Raw genomic sequence first — 18,484 nt, forward strand, 5'->3', positions numbered from 1 at the left:
GCTTTGTCTGTTGCTATGTGGTGTGCAAGGGATGTGTTCTTCCCAAACACCTGGCCAGGAGAAAGCTTCAGCTCCACACTGCTGCCTCAGTGGCCAGAGGACAAGAATGTTTCTGCCTGGACACGCATAGGATACTCTCACATGCAAAATTGCCACATGGCTGGACTGAGGTCCGTAATGGGCCAAATTCTGCCCTAATTTACACCTTTGCATCTTTCATTGACTTCAGCAGGAACTTCTTGCTGTTAGGTGATTACGTGACAGCAGACTTAAGAAGCAAAGAAGTTTTGCATTCTTTTGGGAGCTAAACACCATTTACAAGATAGAAATAGAGGCACAGGAAGAGCACCAGATAGATGACTCAGTTCATAAGTCACAAGCCCATTTCTATGGAGGTTCTGTGATTCACAGATCAAGCAGATTTTTATCTCCTAGTAATTGCATAGAAAATTTCTGGAGCCAAGTATTGATCTCGTCATGTGTTATACAAGAAGCTTATTTTATCACTCGCTCAAGATTTTTATTTTGGTATTGTTTGGGTTTTTTTTCCCCTCCTCAGAATACCTTGCAACATACTGAAAAGCCTGAACAATACTGTCTCTGGCTGGTGATAAAAATCTCATTGCTAATACCAGTGTTAACAGTGCAAATGTTCCGATAATTATCATTTGTGGTCCAATTTTTCATTTGATGATATTCATCTGTCATCACTGTTTGTAACAGATGCAATTAACATATTTTTAGCATTGGTCTTTTCTCTTTAAAAAATAAGAAAAAAAATACCATTCAGAATTTCAGTCCATGCTGGAAGTTCACATGCAATCCTGAAGAGCATAAAGCCTATTTTTTGCACATGAGGGAAGCACACAGCATGGTATTAGATTTCTGGAAATTTAGGAATGCCCTTAAAGAATTCTGTGTTTTCAGTTTCTTCTCAGTGAGTGTTTGGATATCTACAGTTGACATGACTGAACTTTTGAAGAAGGTGGTTGCTACAGTGTAAAAGCTCTGTGTTGATTACCTCAAGCAGAGCTGGCTTCAGTTCACCTGGGGTATGATCCTGAAGTAGTCACTGCAGCCGTGGAGTAGGTCCACCATCCCCTCACTTGGTGAACCTTTGGGTGCTGAGTGGACTTGGCACAGAAAGGGCATCTGGGCAGCAAGCACCTGCTGCCGCTTAGAGAGGAGTAAGAATAGAAATAAGGCTTGAATCTGAGCAGGATCAGAGGCTTGTTTCTATGTGGGAGGACTTATTTGAGCAATGGTGGCAGGGGAATGACATGCTCCTGTTGTCTGCAAATTAGGGAAAAGGACGTGTGGCACTTCTTAGAGTAGCCCACAGCTGAGAAAGCAGATACTTGCAAGGTGGCTTTTCTTTGGACAGTTTGAAACTGTATGTGTGAGGTCAGATGGGAAAGGGACAGCATTCAGTCTAGGAAACCAGACTAAACCTAGCCCAAAGTAAAATCCTAGAAAGACATATAACATCAAGTGCTTCTGTCTAATGATCCATTCCAGTTCTGCCTAATTATTTAGTAATAGAAGAGCCTCTGAGTTTTTCTTCTGAATTATTTTCAGCTGCCCATATTTCACAGTTTCAGAGGGATATATAACATATCTGTGGTGAACATAAATCCAAATAAATGATACACTGATGTTAGAGTGCAAGTGAAACAAGGCAGACTCCCCAGTTGCAAAGTTTGGATCTCAAATTCCTTCATTTTATAGCACACTTCTATCTGTGGTTTAGTGGCTTTGTGGCTCATGTGCGTGAATACTGCAGTCACAGTCTCATCTGTCTTATAGCTTCTCAAATAACTGCTAATAACATTTTTCCCCTCGCTAATCCTTATTTATCTCTCATATGCACATTCATAATTATTCAAGAAAAAGGCATGCCTATCATTTAAATGGTGAGAATGTGCACCAATGTTGTTTGTTATTCCACCATCAGCAGTACATTTTATTGTAGCCACCATTGCAAAATATTTAAGTAAGTATAATATCAAAATTGCAACACTTAGGTTTCTTCCTTTTTTTTAAATGCATCCCCTGATGTATTACTGCTGATGCTACCTTTTCCACAGCAGGGTGTATTGGGAAGGAATTCCTTTTCACTTTGAATGGGAACATCATGAGTTAATCATGAAACTATTTGCATCAAAGTGACTGAATTCTTATTAGAGGTTTAATTGTAACTCTCTTTGGGAAATGTTACAAAGATGATGAGATGTATATATATAATTAAGAAATGTTTTGTCTTCCTAGAAATGCTTTAGCTTGTTGTTAGTTTTGTGGCAGTCAATGGTATGCCCCAGACAGACTCACTGCGGGACAGCATAGCCTCATCTGAGAAAGTACTCAGAGGGTGGATTGATGGGTGTCAAGTTTTATCTGTCTTTTAAGCCTATTTTAGGTCTGTAGACCTCAATCTACTATTATAGAGGCAAATTTGATCTCCTTTTTCTAAACTCTTGTTCTAAGCTGGTATAAGACCAGATTTCAAGATGTTTATTTTCTTGATAATAAAAATTTTGGTTTTCAGCCAATTCTTTTCTTTAACTAGACACCCTTAAACTTTAGGGAAGCTGTATGCTTTATTTGTAGTAGTATTTTTTCAAGTTCAGTTTAAGACTTTGTATGTAAGAAAGGAGTCTATTGCTAAAGATTTCTCATGCATTGAGAAAGTTAGGAGGCATGGCCTTCAATGTCCTGCACTCATGTGCATATCACTTATTTGGATTTAAAACAGAGTTAGTCAAAAACTTCTTCCACTAAACTCTGCCAGTTCAATGAAGCCAGAAGTTCTTATGGGGAATGTATATTTTTCTGACTATTTTTCACCAGCAGTGGATCAAATCTCATTAGAACCAGGTTGAAAAAGATTCTTTTGACCTCAGCGTTTTGGTTATATTAAAATAAAATGTTAATGTTGAAATGAAATATTTTGGGAAGATTAAGCCAAAATATTCTGGAATGCTTTGTTTCACAAATAAATCCTGTTTTATAAACTTTTCCCAAATTGGAATTAAATCAGGTATTAAAATCTGTGTTTTCCTGATAGTAGAAACTTTGTTCTTCAACCATCTCTCCTATTTCAGCAGAGAACCATGACCTTTAGGGAAATTGAGTTTTCCAGATCAAGACAAATAATTTACTCCATAAAACAGTTGGGATGATGTGGCCAGTGAATTCATTCTGGGTACATCTCCACTGTTTGAAAGATAAGACCTTTTACAGAACAAACCATTGCCATTTCAGGGCAGTAAAGATACAGGATTTGCGAGATGTGGGAAGCACTGGAATATGCATCAGATTCACCACTTATGTTTGATGGAAGTAATCCAGACTTTCCTCTCACTTTTGGCATCTTGTGCTATAACTTTTACTTGATTTTCATTTTTTATTCCAGTGCCAACAATATGCCTAAGCAAGTAGAAGTGCGGATGCATGAAAGTCATTTGAGTCCAGTGGAGCCCAGATCCAGGAACATATGTGTGCAATTTTGCCAGTCACTCCGCAGAAATCTGCTCCTGACTCTTACTGTATTCGGTAAGCTACATCCTGCTTGTCCGGACACTGTGTCTGTCTGTGTTTGTTCATATAGTACCACAAACTCTTTCCGTCTTTCTGTGGTTATCAGCTGTTCTAGCTGAACAGCCAGAGAGTAAATAGGACACCTTCGGGCTTTGTCCCTTTTGTTCAGGTGTGCAGGATATTATCAACGCAACATGGAGCAAGTCCTCACCACTGAGCTAGCTACATATTATATCTGTTTTTGACTGAAATACAATCCAAGTCCCCAGGCTAGTCAGATCGATGTCATTCAGTAGAACTAAATGCACCACACATTTTCTCTCAATAATGTAAGGGGAAGGGGGGGGGGACCAAAACCCACACTCTCCAAAACTTCCTTTCCCTCATCTTTTCTCTCAGCTCATGCTTTTCTCCTCCACTGCTTTTTAAGGTTTGTCCCCCCCCTCCACAAGGAGGGGGACAGCTACAAGCCAGAGCTCAGTGATCTCATCCTGAATATTGCCTCTGGCTTAAGCAGCTTCCAAATATGGAAAGGTTTGACATTTTATTGTGGTTCACTGGCTCTTTGCCTGGTTCTTTTTCACTGAAAGCCTAACAGCCAAATGCAGCAAATTCATAGACATACTCTATTTCATTATTGTTTGAAAGACCAACGGCAGCTAGTCTTGAGCTGTGAATTTCATCTCCATATTTTTCAGCCTTTAAAATGCATGCTGCTGAAGTGTTTAGATAGAGTGTTTGCTTTGAATCGTCTTTAGAAGGTGGCTTATGCAGTTCCACAAGAAATTTTAAAGACAAGTATATTTTCCATTGTATCAAACTGATACTTCAAAAAAAAAAAAAAGTTAATCCCATAGTTGCTTCAAAGCATGACTCAGGCTTCGTTGTCAAGTTTTATCACACTTGAGACTTTATAATGGGCTTGGGATCAAGAAGACAGGCATCTTTGGTGTAAACATTATATATCCTTTCACAGAGAGTATTTTAAAGAAGTAAACACAGCCTTTTCTTTAACAGCTTCAGTCCTGAGAGAGAGTCTTAGGTACTATCATTGTACAAATCTAAATAAGTGATGAGGGGATTGTTTATGGTAATGACTATATGAAAACATTAGCCCAATGACAACAGTAGGATGCAGTCTATCGAAGGCAAAGAGTAATAAATTAGTACCAAGAATCAGGTTTTTTTTCAATGATATGCACTATATTTCAGATCAGGCACTTTGGGATGAATGACAGCCCTGTATCAGTTATTTCAGGTTAGACTGGAGAAGCTGTGTCCAATTCCCTGAAAGGATTCATCAGAGCTGGGGGTTGGGTGGGTGGATTTGAGGCTGCAACCTGCTAGGTCTTCTTTGGTTTAATTTTTTATTTCATTCAATTGTATGCTGATAGTGATAAAATCAGAGATAGCCCTGTTGCTAACAAATGACTGACACTCCCCTCCAAAAACTCCCAAACATCACTTGAATCTATTTTCCTCACAAGACTATTCTAGCTTTCCTGTAGGGTTTTTCCTAGGCTGTAAAATAGGTATTCAAGCCATCCTTGTTTTCAAGTGGTAACCAGTCTTTTGTTAAGAGCTCAGTGTCAACTCTGAAGAGCTGGGTCCTAACCCTGGCTCTGGTACCAGTTCTGAAAGGCCGTGTATAAACCACATCACCTCTTGATATTTCAATTTTGCCAGCTTTAGGGCAACAATATGAATTATGTTTGATTACACCTCAGCATATTACAAGACCTACACAGCACTGGAAAATCTCAATAATATTATCAGCAAATATTATGCAGAAGCAAAATAGTGCATTAGGTATATGCCTAACTGACAGAAGACTGGGTATCAGGACCACTTCTCTTTAATCATGAGATATATAATAAGCATGATACTGCCCAGTATTAATCAGAAGGCTAAGCCTTATGAAGAAGAAAGAAATCTGTCTCTGTACCAAAAAATCACCTATCTTCTGTAACCGTTTTTCTTCCAGGCTGTTCTGCTGGGTAATCAATGTCCATTCAGATATATTTACCTTGCCTACCTGTTCTCTTTTATTCCCCCTTCTAGGTGTCATCCTGGGTGCGCTATGTGGGGGTCTTCTTCGTCTAGCAACACCTATTGACCCTGACATAGTCATGTTAATAGCCTTCCCAGGGGATATACTTATGAGGATGCTAAAAATGTTGATCCTCCCTTTAATTATCTCCAGTTTAATCACAGGTAAGATCTATTAGCCATAAGTACATTAAGATGCTTGCTACAGATATCACCTGGTTTGCTTTTTGAGACGTAGGAAGAAGAAGAAGAATAGTGTGATCCTGTCAAGGATTTTGCAGCTGCAATGTACATTTCAGGGTTCATTTCTGATTAACTTTATTTGCTTTAGTGTGTAGATGCTCCAGTGAATTTCTTTACAAACATATGCTCACATACTACCATCTTGAACATCAGAATTCTCTTAATATGCTGTTTCACCTAATTCCTGGACTGGACCTTGTAAATATGATGGCATGGCACTAGAAAGCCTAGCCTCCTTAAAGCTGCAGTGTCAGCCAGAACATGACCAATTTTCAGCAATGAAGGGCAAAAGATGGTATGGTACCTTCTCTGTTTTCAGTGTCTCCTTTGCAGTTAGATGGAATCTCCAATGCTTGTCCTCAGATTAGCAACAGCAGGCAGTGTTCACATAAGAACGGGAGGGAGGGTGAAGCTTCAGTACTCTATCTAGTGGTGAAAATTTCAATAGAAGAAAAAAATATCTGCAGGTGGTCATTAAACTTGGCAAATTATACAGGATTTTCTGTGATGATCATTGAATTGGATATTGATTCTCAATTTAATTGTTTTTTTCTTGAAATAAAACACCTGCAGGACTGTCTGGTTTGGATGCTAAAGCAAGTGGCCGATTGGGTACAAGAGCCATGGTCTACTACATGTCAACCACTATTATTGCTGCCGTGCTGGGTGTGATTCTGGTTTTAGCCATCCACCCAGGGAATCCAAAGCTCAAGAAACAGCTGGGTCCAGGGAAGAAGAATGATGAAGTATCTAGTCTGGATGCTTTCTTGGATCTGATCCGAAATCTGTTCCCTGAAAATTTAGTCCAAGCATGCTTTCAGCAGGTAAATCCTTCTATTCCATGGCAATATTTTTTCAAACATCTTTTATTTACTAGGGATGTCCGTAGAGTTAATGTCTTTGTGTAGGTGAACAACAGAAATGATGATGAAAAGAGAAATACTGGTCTTAGGTCTTGAGCAGGTAAATGAAAGAACATTGTTTATAGCTACTTGGTTTATGTTGTAGTTGTTATTTTATTTACTAGACTTTTTAAGGAAGATTATTTTTAGTCTGTTAGTTAGTATTTTAAGATTACTTAAAAATACTTCCTCACTTTGTATACAATATATACAGTCATGAGTGCTGGCTTGGGGCTGAATGGTGGATGAGCTATGGCATCTTTCACGTTGGTTGAATTTGGTCTCAGTCACTGGTTACTGAGCTGATGGCTCTGCAGTGCCCTGTGTGTAATGTATGAGTGGTCTTCATTCAGGCTGGGTGCCAGTGGAAATGTACCGCAAAACCCAACCTCTCATAACTTCGATTTGCTGCATTAGAGTCCAGACTACGTGGGGGTGATACAGTTAAGTGGCTGACCCACCTACAGGTGGCTCCAGCAGGCCAGGTTTGAGGCTTGCTGGGAGAGCAGGTGGCTGACACCATGTGTTGCTTGCTGCGTAGGTAAATAATTTTGTCTAAACACTTTTCACCAACGCTTAATCAAAATGGCTTTACTTTGAGGGGTAAAAGCAACAAAAAATACGTGTTCTCTGGTCTCTGTTTTAGCCTACTTCTTGTATGTGAGATGCTTTTTCCAACAACTAAGTTGTTTGGCAATAATGCAGCCTTTTTTTTGTTAAATCAAACAAGGTTTGTTGCCAAACCTGTTCTTAAGTGTTCCTAAATGAAATGGCATGATAGCTGGAGCTGTGGTTTAGGCCGGAGAATAGGATGAAGAGAAGTGGGGGGTACAATGAGGGGTGGAGGAATAGAGGGCAACCTAAGCTGCCAAAAGGACTTGGATTGCTTCACTTCTTCCCCAAATTTTCACATAAAAACACATGGTCCTTGGGGGTTTAAAGAGAGAACATTCTCAATATTTCCAAATCATCATGGGAATGGCAGTCATGTGGTCAGACTGTGGTTGGCTAAACACCACTTGTAATGTGAAATGTGTTTTCACAAAACTGAGTGGGGGGAGAACAGGGCACTTTTGTTTTTGTTTCCTTCCCCTAGTTTAAATTATGGAAGCGAGAAGAATTACATTTTTGGTCTGTTGAAAGTGGTTGAATATATAGACAGAGAGACAAAACGTGGGAGGAAGGAAGAATTAAGCTACAAATGTCTAATAGTTTTCTCGGAAGCTTTATACTATTTTTTCAGTGTGTGTAATACTAATGTTTAGTGCACTTCACTAGGGATGGATCACCAGTTTCACTGACAGTCTTTTTAGACTTATCTGCCCAGGCCTATTTCAAAGCCCATAGAAGTCAGTGGATACAATTCTGATTTCAGTGGTGTGTGAACAGTCCCTAGTGAGCTGTTTGGCTTTCCTATATTTCATCTTATCAGATTCCAAAGTAATTGCCAGAGAAAGCCTCTGCCACAAAACCACCTTTCATTTGTGTAGTAAGTCATACTCCTTTCCCAATAGAACTTGTGCCTCCTATTATCACTTACTCCTCAGTAAAAGAGTTAGGTTTTACTTATCTCTCCCTTTATTTACAGGGAAATTTACCTTCTTTTCATGGTGTAGTTTCTCTTCCTACATTCATACAGAGTCTCCCATGAGCATTAAGTGTTTCCAGGTTGCCTTAGAAGGAGGCAATTTTTGCAGAATTCCTGCCAGGAATGACTTTGAAGTGTGCCCGGCAGTGGTACTGTGCAGCAGCGATCTACGTGGGTGGCTTACATACCTTCCCTTGCTATCAGGCAGAGAGCGATGAAGGGATTCAGCTGCAAGTTAGATACAGCTCATTTGGAAACTGAACTCAGAACTTCATGGGGTTTCAGTATCTCTTGAAATTTTCTGTGGTGCACAAAAAATGCTTAATATGTAATAAAAACTGCTATTCCAGCAGAGACTTGTGATCTTTTATGCCATGAAAGAGAATTAGACTCTTATGTCTAAATATGTGATACAGGATAATGACTGCGACATTCGGATGCTTTTCTGGCCTCAGATGTTGTTATCAGAATCTAGACTTTATGTTAGGCTCAGCATTTGTAGTGACTATGGGCCTTAGGCAAAGAAGGGCTGGGGACCTCTGACTTAACTGTCTGTAGCGGCGTTTGTGAGTGCTCAGAATCTAATGCTTTACATTTTATTGCTGTGGCTGGACACCTCACATAAAAAATAATGTGCTGACAACATTCCCCAGATAAAATTTAACTCAGGAAAATGTAAAGGTGCAGGAACGTTGGCTGGTTTCAAGACAACTGAAGAGTTTCTCATACAGTGTCTATGCTGGTTTTCTGTCTACATCCCTTTCATTCTGTAGATTCAGACAGCAGGTTTTGAAAGGAGAGAAATAAGATATTTTAAAATCGTGTGTGAATGTGGATAAATAATCAACTGTAGTACAACGTGCCATCCCAACAAGAAGGAGATGCAAATGTTCTTTGAAAGGTTAACACACTGGTTCTGATGTCTTGCTCAGACATGTTTCTAGGAACACAGAAAGCAGGGAGCAGATGGGCCACAGTGGCGAAACGGTCATAGCTTCCCCGCTATTTTGCCTGTCTCAGAGCCATGAAGAGGCAGGAAAGGCTCCAGGTGGCAAAGTGGGTGGAAGAGGTGGTCCCTTCTCAAAACAGCAGGTCACAGATCTCTTTCTTTCCCCCCTCCTCTTTCCCCCCCACCCCCCCAGCAGTAAAATCAAGCCCATTTCTCCCACTACCATTCCTTCCCAGCTTTCCCTGCCTTTCTTGTGTCAGTAGTGGTCCAGATCTATTCAGATGTTGATCTCCCCTTTACTGAGGTGGCAAAATTTGATTTAGTAAGTGTCTGGCAGCTTAGCTAGGTCTTCTGTTACCTGTCACTCAAAATATTTTAAGTGGAGAGCTCAGGGACCTATGTGTTTTCCATTTTGAGCTCTCACAAACAATCACTGAATGAAGCATTGAAAATGTCATAAGTTTCTGAATGAAGTTAACCATCAAACTATGATAGCTTGAGCCAGACAGACCAGCCTGAATAACAAGCCTTGCAATAGAGTTGCTGCTGTGACTGATCTTAGAAGTGCCTGCCTTTTGCTGATAAATAAATGATATCTATGTGTAAAGTACAGTCTGTGAAACACCATTTGTGAAACATTTGGACAAAGGGGCTAACTATCTTTAAAATGTTACATGGTAGTGGTAAAAAACAAGTATTTGACATCCTTTTCACACCAGTGTTGTGAGGAAGACTCCCAGGACTTTGTGACACTTGGAACTATTGAAAAACATTTATTTTTGGAAGAGGGGATAAGAGGTTGTGGAATGCATGCCTAATCCTTTAAAAAGATCTTTCCCTGGAATTTCAAGTGAAGACTTATTCTTACTATTTCCTGATCTCCCATATGGATTACATTCGGTCTGATTCCATTCTCATCCTCCCTTTCTATTGCCTTCAGATCCAAACTGTCACCAAGAAAGTGCTGGTGCCACCACCAATTGAAGAAACACCTAATGTCACTGACTCTGCTTTTGCTATGATGAATGAGACAGTGCGGGAAGCACCACCAGAAGCCCAGCTGATCATTAAGAAAGGACTTGAATTTAAGGATGGCATGAATGTCTTGGGTAGGGAAACTTTTTGCCTGTCAAATATGTACATCATATGTATGATATAGCTCTTGGCTGTGACTAGGTAGCTAGTGGGTAGCCAGTGTTGTCTCACCTGCTCTTCCATGCAAGTTTAGCACCCACAAATAATCATCAAATGTTACCACCTACTAGCTGCCCATTGGTCTCAGAGATGAAAACCTTATGGTCTTAGAAGAAATATGACTAGATCAGAGAAACAATCAAGCAAATTATCTTGGATTGGCAACTCTGCAGGTATTTTTTGGAGTATAATAGGGAAGCGTGTAGGAGGCAACCAAAATATCCTTTCATTCTTGAAGTAGCCTACCTAGACTAATACTAATGCATACTGGCAAAACAGTAGGGGGTAAAACTTCAAGAGTCAGTGCTTTACCCACCCCTGTTGAATTTGAGCTCAGTTGTTTCCAGTAGTTTTCTTGGGCATGCTGACTAGAATTTGGCTTGAGGCACAGCCTGAAGTGGTATAGGTGGGGTGTGAACCGCACCACCCAAGAAAAATCCCAGAGAGGCTTGACACATCTCTGAGTCACAGCTCCCTCCCTGTTTCATCTTGGCGGCTGACCTTTACCAGCTGCAAATTATGAACAACCAGCATCATGCCATCTTGTCTGTACAAGCCAGCACATGGGGGTGGTAGAAAGGAGGTTTTGCCTATCTCTCACCCCTTCCCAAAGCACCTGTTCTAACCAGGGAAGACTGGGAGGGGGGGAATGAAGGGCCACCACACCTCTCCTATTTTCTCCTGCAAACCTAAAATCACAGTTTTGTCAGCCCAGAAAAGCACGCTCCTCCTTCACCTTCTCACTTTCTGGACGTGGGTGAAGTTGGTCACAAATTAGCCCTCAATTTGTAGCATTCATCTGCACACTTACATTTGACACACACGTGCTCTGACACAGGGCTGAGGCTCACACTGGTGTTTATTTATAGATGCTGTCTTCAGAGTGGGACAGTGTGTGGCAATACCTAAACCACTGCTTTAGCTCAGTGAACATCATCAAGCCATCACTTCTTATGGGCAAGTAGCCCCTTACAGACTGCTTACAGCTGCTCCCATGGATGCAGTGGCTGCTGTGCCTGCAGAGCTTCTCCAGGTGTTGGTGAGTCGGTTGGCAGTGGCTGCTCTGCCTAGGCATGGGGAAGATACCATCAATAAGCTGATCAGAGATAATTTGTTTCTCTTTGAAGCAGCTTGCTCTACAAGAGCTGGGAGCCACTGTATTTTGCCTAACTTGATGACTTTTCATTCCACTTAACATCAGTGGGCAGAGGAGCCACTTTCTTGCAAAGGTGCAAATTGGCATTTTGCACTCTGTCTGAGGCAGCAGCTTATTGCTCATACTGTTACCCTCACCTGTTTTTTCTCAGTTGGAGCTCTGCTTATGTGTTAAAATGAAACAGTATTTCTAATGTGAGAGATGCATTACACTTAGTGCTGGAATTGTATTGTGCTGGCCCTGTCATGGATAAGAAAAGAGCTAGAAGACTGGATAAAATTCCTAGAGGAAGAAAATATACAGTGTTAAAAGTATAGTTTAGGTGAGAGAATTGCTGCAGTGTTTTGACCGATGACTCTCAAATGTTGTTTGAATGAAGAAGTGAAAATGTTGGGGAATTGCCATCCAGCTTGCATAAACTGTAGAAGCCAAGCAAATTCCTGCAAATATGAACCAACTTGACTGCTATGACTAATGTAGCAGCTAGTTTGGAATTAACGAAACAAAACCACCTACTAACATTTTCTGATGCACAGTCTGAATTCCAGGAAGTTGATCTTTGACTGAAAAGCTTTTCATCATTTCTCCATGCTCTGCAGCACACATACATATACTTCCCTTCCCTGTTTAAGTGACTCAACAATGATGGCTTGGTGCTATAGAATGATTTTATATCCAAGAGTATATAAAAAGAATGTCTGTTGTTGAACTCAGTGTGAGGATATGGAATAGCCTGTCTTTTCCCAGGGTACTGGTAGCTGAAATTCCCTTCTTTTGCTGCTTTTATATCCTGATGGGTTTTTCTTGGGGAATTTCCAAGCTGAGTTCACACATTTGTTAAATACTGAACTCATATTGCATCTCAAAGTTTAACCTCAAAGAGCTGCTTCAGACCATCTATCAGTATCAGTTAATAATCCCACTCTGGACACTGAAAATTACTGGATAGTAAAGCTTAGCATTGGGAACACAGCTCCAAAGTAATACTTAGCGGGTGCACTCAGTTGGTCTATCGCACTGGTAGTCTCAATACTCAAGAGGTTCATACTTTAGTAATTTAAATTTAGGAGTCTGGTCTTACTTGTATTGAATTCTATGACTATATATCCCCTGATAACCAGTTTCAGTGAGGTTAATCTGTTTAATGTGAGTTCCCTACTTTAGCTTAAAGGACAATACCCACCTTGTCCTCCCACTCCCATGTTCTTTATCTAACTGGGATATTCCTGGCCTGCGAATGGTGTTTTCTGGGGCTGCTTTTGTCTTTCCCTGTATTCTGGGGCTGACTAGTCAGTAGATTGAATCTGTCAAGAGGTTTTCTTGAAGCTTTCCAAAAACAGTCCTGGTCTCTAGTGACCGTTTTAGCAACAAGGAGCAGTCATGGTATGGTGCTGTGTTGCCTTTCCCATTTGCCAGGGGCTAGGAGGTTTCTATCAATTGTGTGGTGCTGAGAAGATTATAATACAGGTATTTTTCCTGATGATTGGATCAATTCAGAGAAAAGAAAAAACATAGTTGGACTGTGAAATTGGAATGTAGTAAAATAATAAAGAATAAAGAATATTCTTCTGAATATGCTTATGAAAGTTGAGGGTGAGTTCACGTTATAAAATCCCAAGAGATGAGTAATACAGTATAGTCATCTTGAAAACTGGATAAAGCAGGTAATATCAAGAGGTTGACTAGGTGCAAGAACTTACTAAAAAACATGGTTTCACTCGCTTTTCTTTGTATTGTGATTTTTTTCCAAATAGGTTTGATAGGATTCTTTATTGCTTTTGGCATTGCTATGGGAAAGATGGGAGAGCAGGCCAAGATGATGGTGGATTTCTTCAATATCCTGAATGAGATTGTGATGAAGCTAGTAACTATGATCATGTGGTAAGTTTGAAGTCCTAACTTCTAGAACACAAACAGATTTTTAAAATCTCACAAAACTCTAACATTGCGTATAGTGAATTCGCTTTATTAGTAGTCTATATAATGAAGTAGCTCAGTTTTTAAAGCCTTAACAGGGGTGTTAGAACCAGAACTGCACTGTTTCTATTTGGTGAGGATTATTTAGGACCCATTTTGAAATATTTCTGAAGATGATAGGTTCCATTTTCTGTTTACTAAAATCCAAGACATGCAGCTACTAGGAAGGACCTTTAAGTGCCACATTTATTGTGGAAGTTCATTACCTAGAAGGACACCTAAGCAGGCTAGCAAGCCCCACATAAGAACATCCAAATCTTCCTGGGAGGTTAGCATAATCCCAGGGTATTAGCCAGGAGGCATAGTTATAAAGAAGCCTGGAGGCAGACTTTGTTAACTGTCTTCTGTAGCAAAATTGGCTTACCACTAAATAAAATTTCAGTGGTCGTCAGTGATGTATACCCTTCCCCCCACTTAGTTTCTGCAGAATCTGTATCCTAGAAGTTCATCACAGTCAGGGCACTGGAGCTTAGACACCGGCTTTTGAAGTGTGCCCATTCACAACACCAGGGCTTGGCTTGCCTTCACCAGAGTGACTTCACGCAGTCAGGACTGAGCCCTTGTTTGCACTTCTGGAAGGCGATGCGCTCTTTCTTTGAGAGGATTCTTACGAGTGCTTCCTGAGAGCTGTTTGCATGCAGTGTCAAACGTGGCTATATCATATAAAACCAGTTTTTCAGAACATAAAAATACATTGCTATATTTGGCATAGTGCTGCTAATTTGGGTATCTCCTAGGTCCTACACTAGTCAACTCATTCAATCAGCTAAAGGCAATGCCATTTTTTTTGCTAGCACAAACTAAGAAAACTGATAGTATTCCATTGTTTCTGCCAACACTTAGTGTCTCAGACTGGTGTGTCTGCATTGCATGTGTTTGAATTAGGATTAGTCCCAGGTCTTTAATGAACTGACTACTGTTAGCAATGAATTCCAAGAGCAGAAATAGCCACTCCAATGCAACACATCTATTATGGCCCATTGCTCCCACGATTGCCAGATGTCCCTGGAAATGCAATTTCCTGAGTCACAGGGCTACACTGCCTCCCCTCTGAGGTTCTAGATGGACAGTTTAATAGAAACAGGAGCAAGGTGCCTGAAGCACGAGCCCTCAGCATTTCAAAGGAAGATGTGTTAAGCAAGAGTGATGCAGATAACAACAGCTATGTGGAAATGTATAGAACAAAAGTTAAAGAATGACCGTGCATTCCTATTATGCTTCTGCTTTTCAGTAGGGGATCTTGCCACATAAAAACATAATTGTTTTTATTCATAAAGCCCTGTTGTTTTCACCATTGTAATCTGCTGCTCTTGACTATAGATAGAGAGAGAGACAGTGACTATGCTCTCAAAACACTCCAAGAGCTAGAATTTACTCTTATTTCACCCAAGACATAATATGTGACTGAAGTTACAAGGTTTCTCTAGTAGTCAGTGTTGCAATGACAGGAAACCATTCCAGTTTCAACATATCCACTGCAAATGTTTATATTCACTTATGTGCTTTTTGTTTCTCTTTCCTTGAGAAAGGAGATTAAGTGATGCTGGGAGTTCAACTTATTCATCACTGTCTAGAACAGTTAAAGAATTGTTGTGGCCAGAGCAGTATTTTGTGTGTGTGTGTTTATAAAGACAAATGCATTTCTTCTCTATGCAGAATTACATTCTGTTTGGTTTACGATTTCTCTGCAGAGAAGGCTGTAACTCCTGTGGCAGCTCCAATAGTTTAGAAGACTCTCAGGAGCACAGCATAGCTACAGGAACATAAAACAAATCTGACATCTGACTGTGATGTCATATAATTCTTTATAAGGAATATGCTTGGTCATGCTTATTGAAAAACAGACTCTATGATAACTGGTAAAATATTTGGCCTTGCATTTTAAGTGACTGATGACTGAGGGCTTCCCAGTTTTTGGGCACGCTGCTTGAGAGACCATGAGGACTGTCTTCCAGAAAGCATGAAGCACTTTTTCATTCTAGAACTCAGTTTCCTTTGTATTGTCTTTAATTAAGCACCCAAATCACTAATCATTTTTGAAAACTTAAATAACCATGCTTTCTCAGAGCAACGTTTTATTGCTTACTATTCTTCTGTGTGCATTACACACAGTACTTTCTCTCAGCTGAAGTCTTATAAAACAGATATAGAGAAAGTGAATGCCACTGAAAATGATATGATATACTAACCTTTACCAGTGGAGGAATAAACATTATCTTCTATCCATGCACATTCAGGCATTTTCACTATTGCTGATTATTAAAAATATCCATTCATTTCAAATCTGTTTATGGGGTGGCACAGTTATCTTCCTGTTAAAAGTTCCAGTTATGCCATCAGGGGAGCACATGACTGAGGTAACCAATAACCTATCATAAATAACAAAAGCACATAACTGAAGTACAGAAATGAGGAGTCCATAGACTAAAAAGCATTTGTCCAAATTATTGGAAGAACATAATAGAGACATTTGCATCATTCAAGATAAAAGAAAGGCAATTTAATTCAACAAATAATTTACCTGAAGCAAATAATACAACTCCCTGAAACCAGATGAGCTGTTTGAGTTGTAAGAGTTGCATATTAAGAACAAATACTACACTATTCTTTATAACGATCCTAAGCAGTTGCATGTATAACATTATTATATTCTTGTAGGATGTTATTCCAGAATTAAAGACCATTCAGGAAATGCATATTCCATTTGGTGAGATGGAATAAAATGAAGTAAATGTGGAATTCGCTGGAGATGGCCTTTATTTTTAAAAGAGGTGTGAAAGCTATCCATTGAATTTCCATTGAATTTCCATGATCACTTCCTGATCTGCATCTCAGCGCTGATCCTGAGAGCGCCCTACCTCTTCCACTAGTCTGTATTGTATTAAGTGCAAAGTTTGTGACTGCATGCTCTACGGACCAGTTCTGCCTCTGCTTGTTCTCTTTCTCTAGGTATTCCCCTTTGGGCATCGCTTGCCTCATCTGTGGAAAAATCATTGCAATCAAGGACTTAGAAGTAGTTGCCAGGCAACTTGGCATGTACATGGTAACTGTGATCGTGGGCCTCATCATACATGGAGGGATCTTCTTGCCTCTGCTCTACTTTGTGATAACGAGGAAAAGCCCCTTTTCATTCCTCGCTGGGATTTTCCAGGCATGGATCACAGCCCTAGGCACAGCTTCCAGGTACACTTGAGAAATAACAGCTTTATTTATTTTTTAGCAGATCATTAGCTGCTGTTTAGAGATAATACATCTGCTGTTTGGACCTTCACTACAAAATCATTTTACGCCGTTGAATAAAAGCTTTTTGTTACCTAGTTTTGCCGGGAAAAAAAAATTACCATACGCCCTGGTGATTTTTTAAGAGAGGTCATACAGCCAACTGAAGGGAACTGGGAGACCCAGTTCCTGTTTTCCTCTCTGGTATTGGCCCAGTGACTTGTGCAAACCATGTTACCTCCGGGCCTGTCTCCTCAGCTAGGAAACAGTGATAATTCTATTTGCTCACCTTTTGAAAGCATGCTAGCAAGAAAGTGGTTTGAGTACTTTAAAGTCATTATTAATACAGCAAACTATAAGGAATAAGAATTTTAATCAGAGTCTTGACAGGTATTCACCTTGCTGCTTCAGAAGGAAAGAATTGTGCTAGGCTTCAAGAGAGAAATGAAGGAGATGTAAGAAAATCTCCTGTGGCTGCCAGTCACTTCCTCCCTTTAAGTATGATGGTAATAGGCAGTGGAGGCTGTTGTAAACTGAGAGCTAGAGCGCTCCGGGATTTGTCCGTATCCACTGCTCTCACTGAGGATTTCAGTATACTCAAGCCCTTTCTCTACTCTTCTGTGAAGGACACAAAAGGTATCCAGGGAGCTCTCTGCAAATTAGACTTAGATACAATCTGCTTCACAAACAGCAGCAAAGAGTTACTAAAAAGCCTTGCTTTTCTTCTTTCATTCAATTTGGCAGACTAAGGGGACTTCAGTATAGAGCAGAGCATTTTAGACATGGAGCTGATGCACAAAACAGACTTAGCAAAGTGTATAGGAGACTGAATGACTCAGGTCTCAGTAATAAGTTGTGATGCTTCACCAGGGGGCAGTCAGAAGATTTGGGTTGAAACTATTTTTCTGTGGAAATCTGTACTTTATAATAAGTGTTTTTCTCCAAGAAATGCTTTATTTCTGAAGAAAATTTAGTCTTCCTTTTTTTAATTAAAAAGGAAAAACAAAAAAGCCTAATTCAAAACTGACCATCAGAAAACTGAGCATTCTTGATTTCAGGAGTGCCTGAAGAGAACCAAATTTTACATGCCCCTCTCTTGGGCAAAACCAGTCTGCTGGACAACTTCTCCCCTGATGAACAAGAGGATAAATAATGGGGGACTATGGAAGATAGAGCTTGGCCAGGAGCTTGAATAAAACACAATTTCCTTAAGGCTTTTCTGCACTGAAATGTTCACGTTTCCACCTAGGTTTTAAATTAAAAATTTCCAGTGTCCATATACAACATTTGCCGGTTTTTTTTTTTAGCACAAAGTCACATTTTTCTGATGGAGGATCAAAGTTGAAAGAGGTAGGGAATTCCTAAGTGGTTCCAGCTTACAGCTTTGCATGGGTTCTGCCTTTACCACCTGACTGCTCTTCGGATCTGAGTAACCAGATGGACAGAACTGGACTAGTCTGTAGCTCCATAAACAAGTTGCAATAGTCACCATCATACAATCTAATCTGGAGCCTCTGGGCAGTGCAAATGCTTCCTCTTAAGGCTCTTTGCTTGGTCAAACTGAGTAAGGCATCTATTTACTGCACCCTTTTAACAAAGAAACCTCGTCTGCCCACCTGTCCTTACTCACAGGGACACAACTGAAGGCGGAAAATGTTTGACTAGCCCTT

At 40.1% G+C, this 18,484-nt stretch overlaps 1 protein-coding gene across 2 annotated transcripts in view; it reads left to right on the forward strand.

Annotated features, from left to right (window-relative positions):
• The first annotated feature begins 2,086 nt into the window (after window positions 1-2,086).
• The window catches only part of SLC1A2 (solute carrier family 1 member 2), a 31,161-nt gene continuing 14,763 nt past the window's right edge, over window positions 2,087-18,484 (forward strand). The window contains exons 1-7 of one of the 2 annotated variants that reach the window (XM_026055592.1): window positions 2,087-2,091; window positions 3,413-3,552; window positions 5,599-5,751; window positions 6,403-6,653; window positions 10,209-10,377; window positions 13,373-13,499; window positions 16,545-16,778. In XM_026055592.1, the coding sequence (XP_025911377.1) occupies window positions 3,423-3,552; window positions 5,599-5,751; window positions 6,403-6,653; window positions 10,209-10,377; window positions 13,373-13,499; window positions 16,545-16,778 (1,064 nt within the window). In that variant the 5' untranslated portion in view covers window positions 2,087-2,091; window positions 3,413-3,422. Of the gene's footprint in view, window positions 2,092-3,412; window positions 3,553-5,598; window positions 5,752-6,402; window positions 6,654-10,208; window positions 10,378-13,372; window positions 13,500-16,544; window positions 16,779-18,484 lie in introns of those variants that run through there. The other variant, XM_026055593.1, reaches the window with a different exon arrangement.

This window comes from Apteryx rowi, unplaced genomic scaffold (genome assembly GCF_003343035.1).
Source record: "Apteryx rowi isolate R43461 unplaced genomic scaffold, aptRow1 scaffold_124, whole genome shotgun sequence".
Classification (NCBI taxonomy): Eukaryota; Metazoa; Chordata; class Aves; order Apterygiformes; family Apterygidae; genus Apteryx; species Apteryx rowi.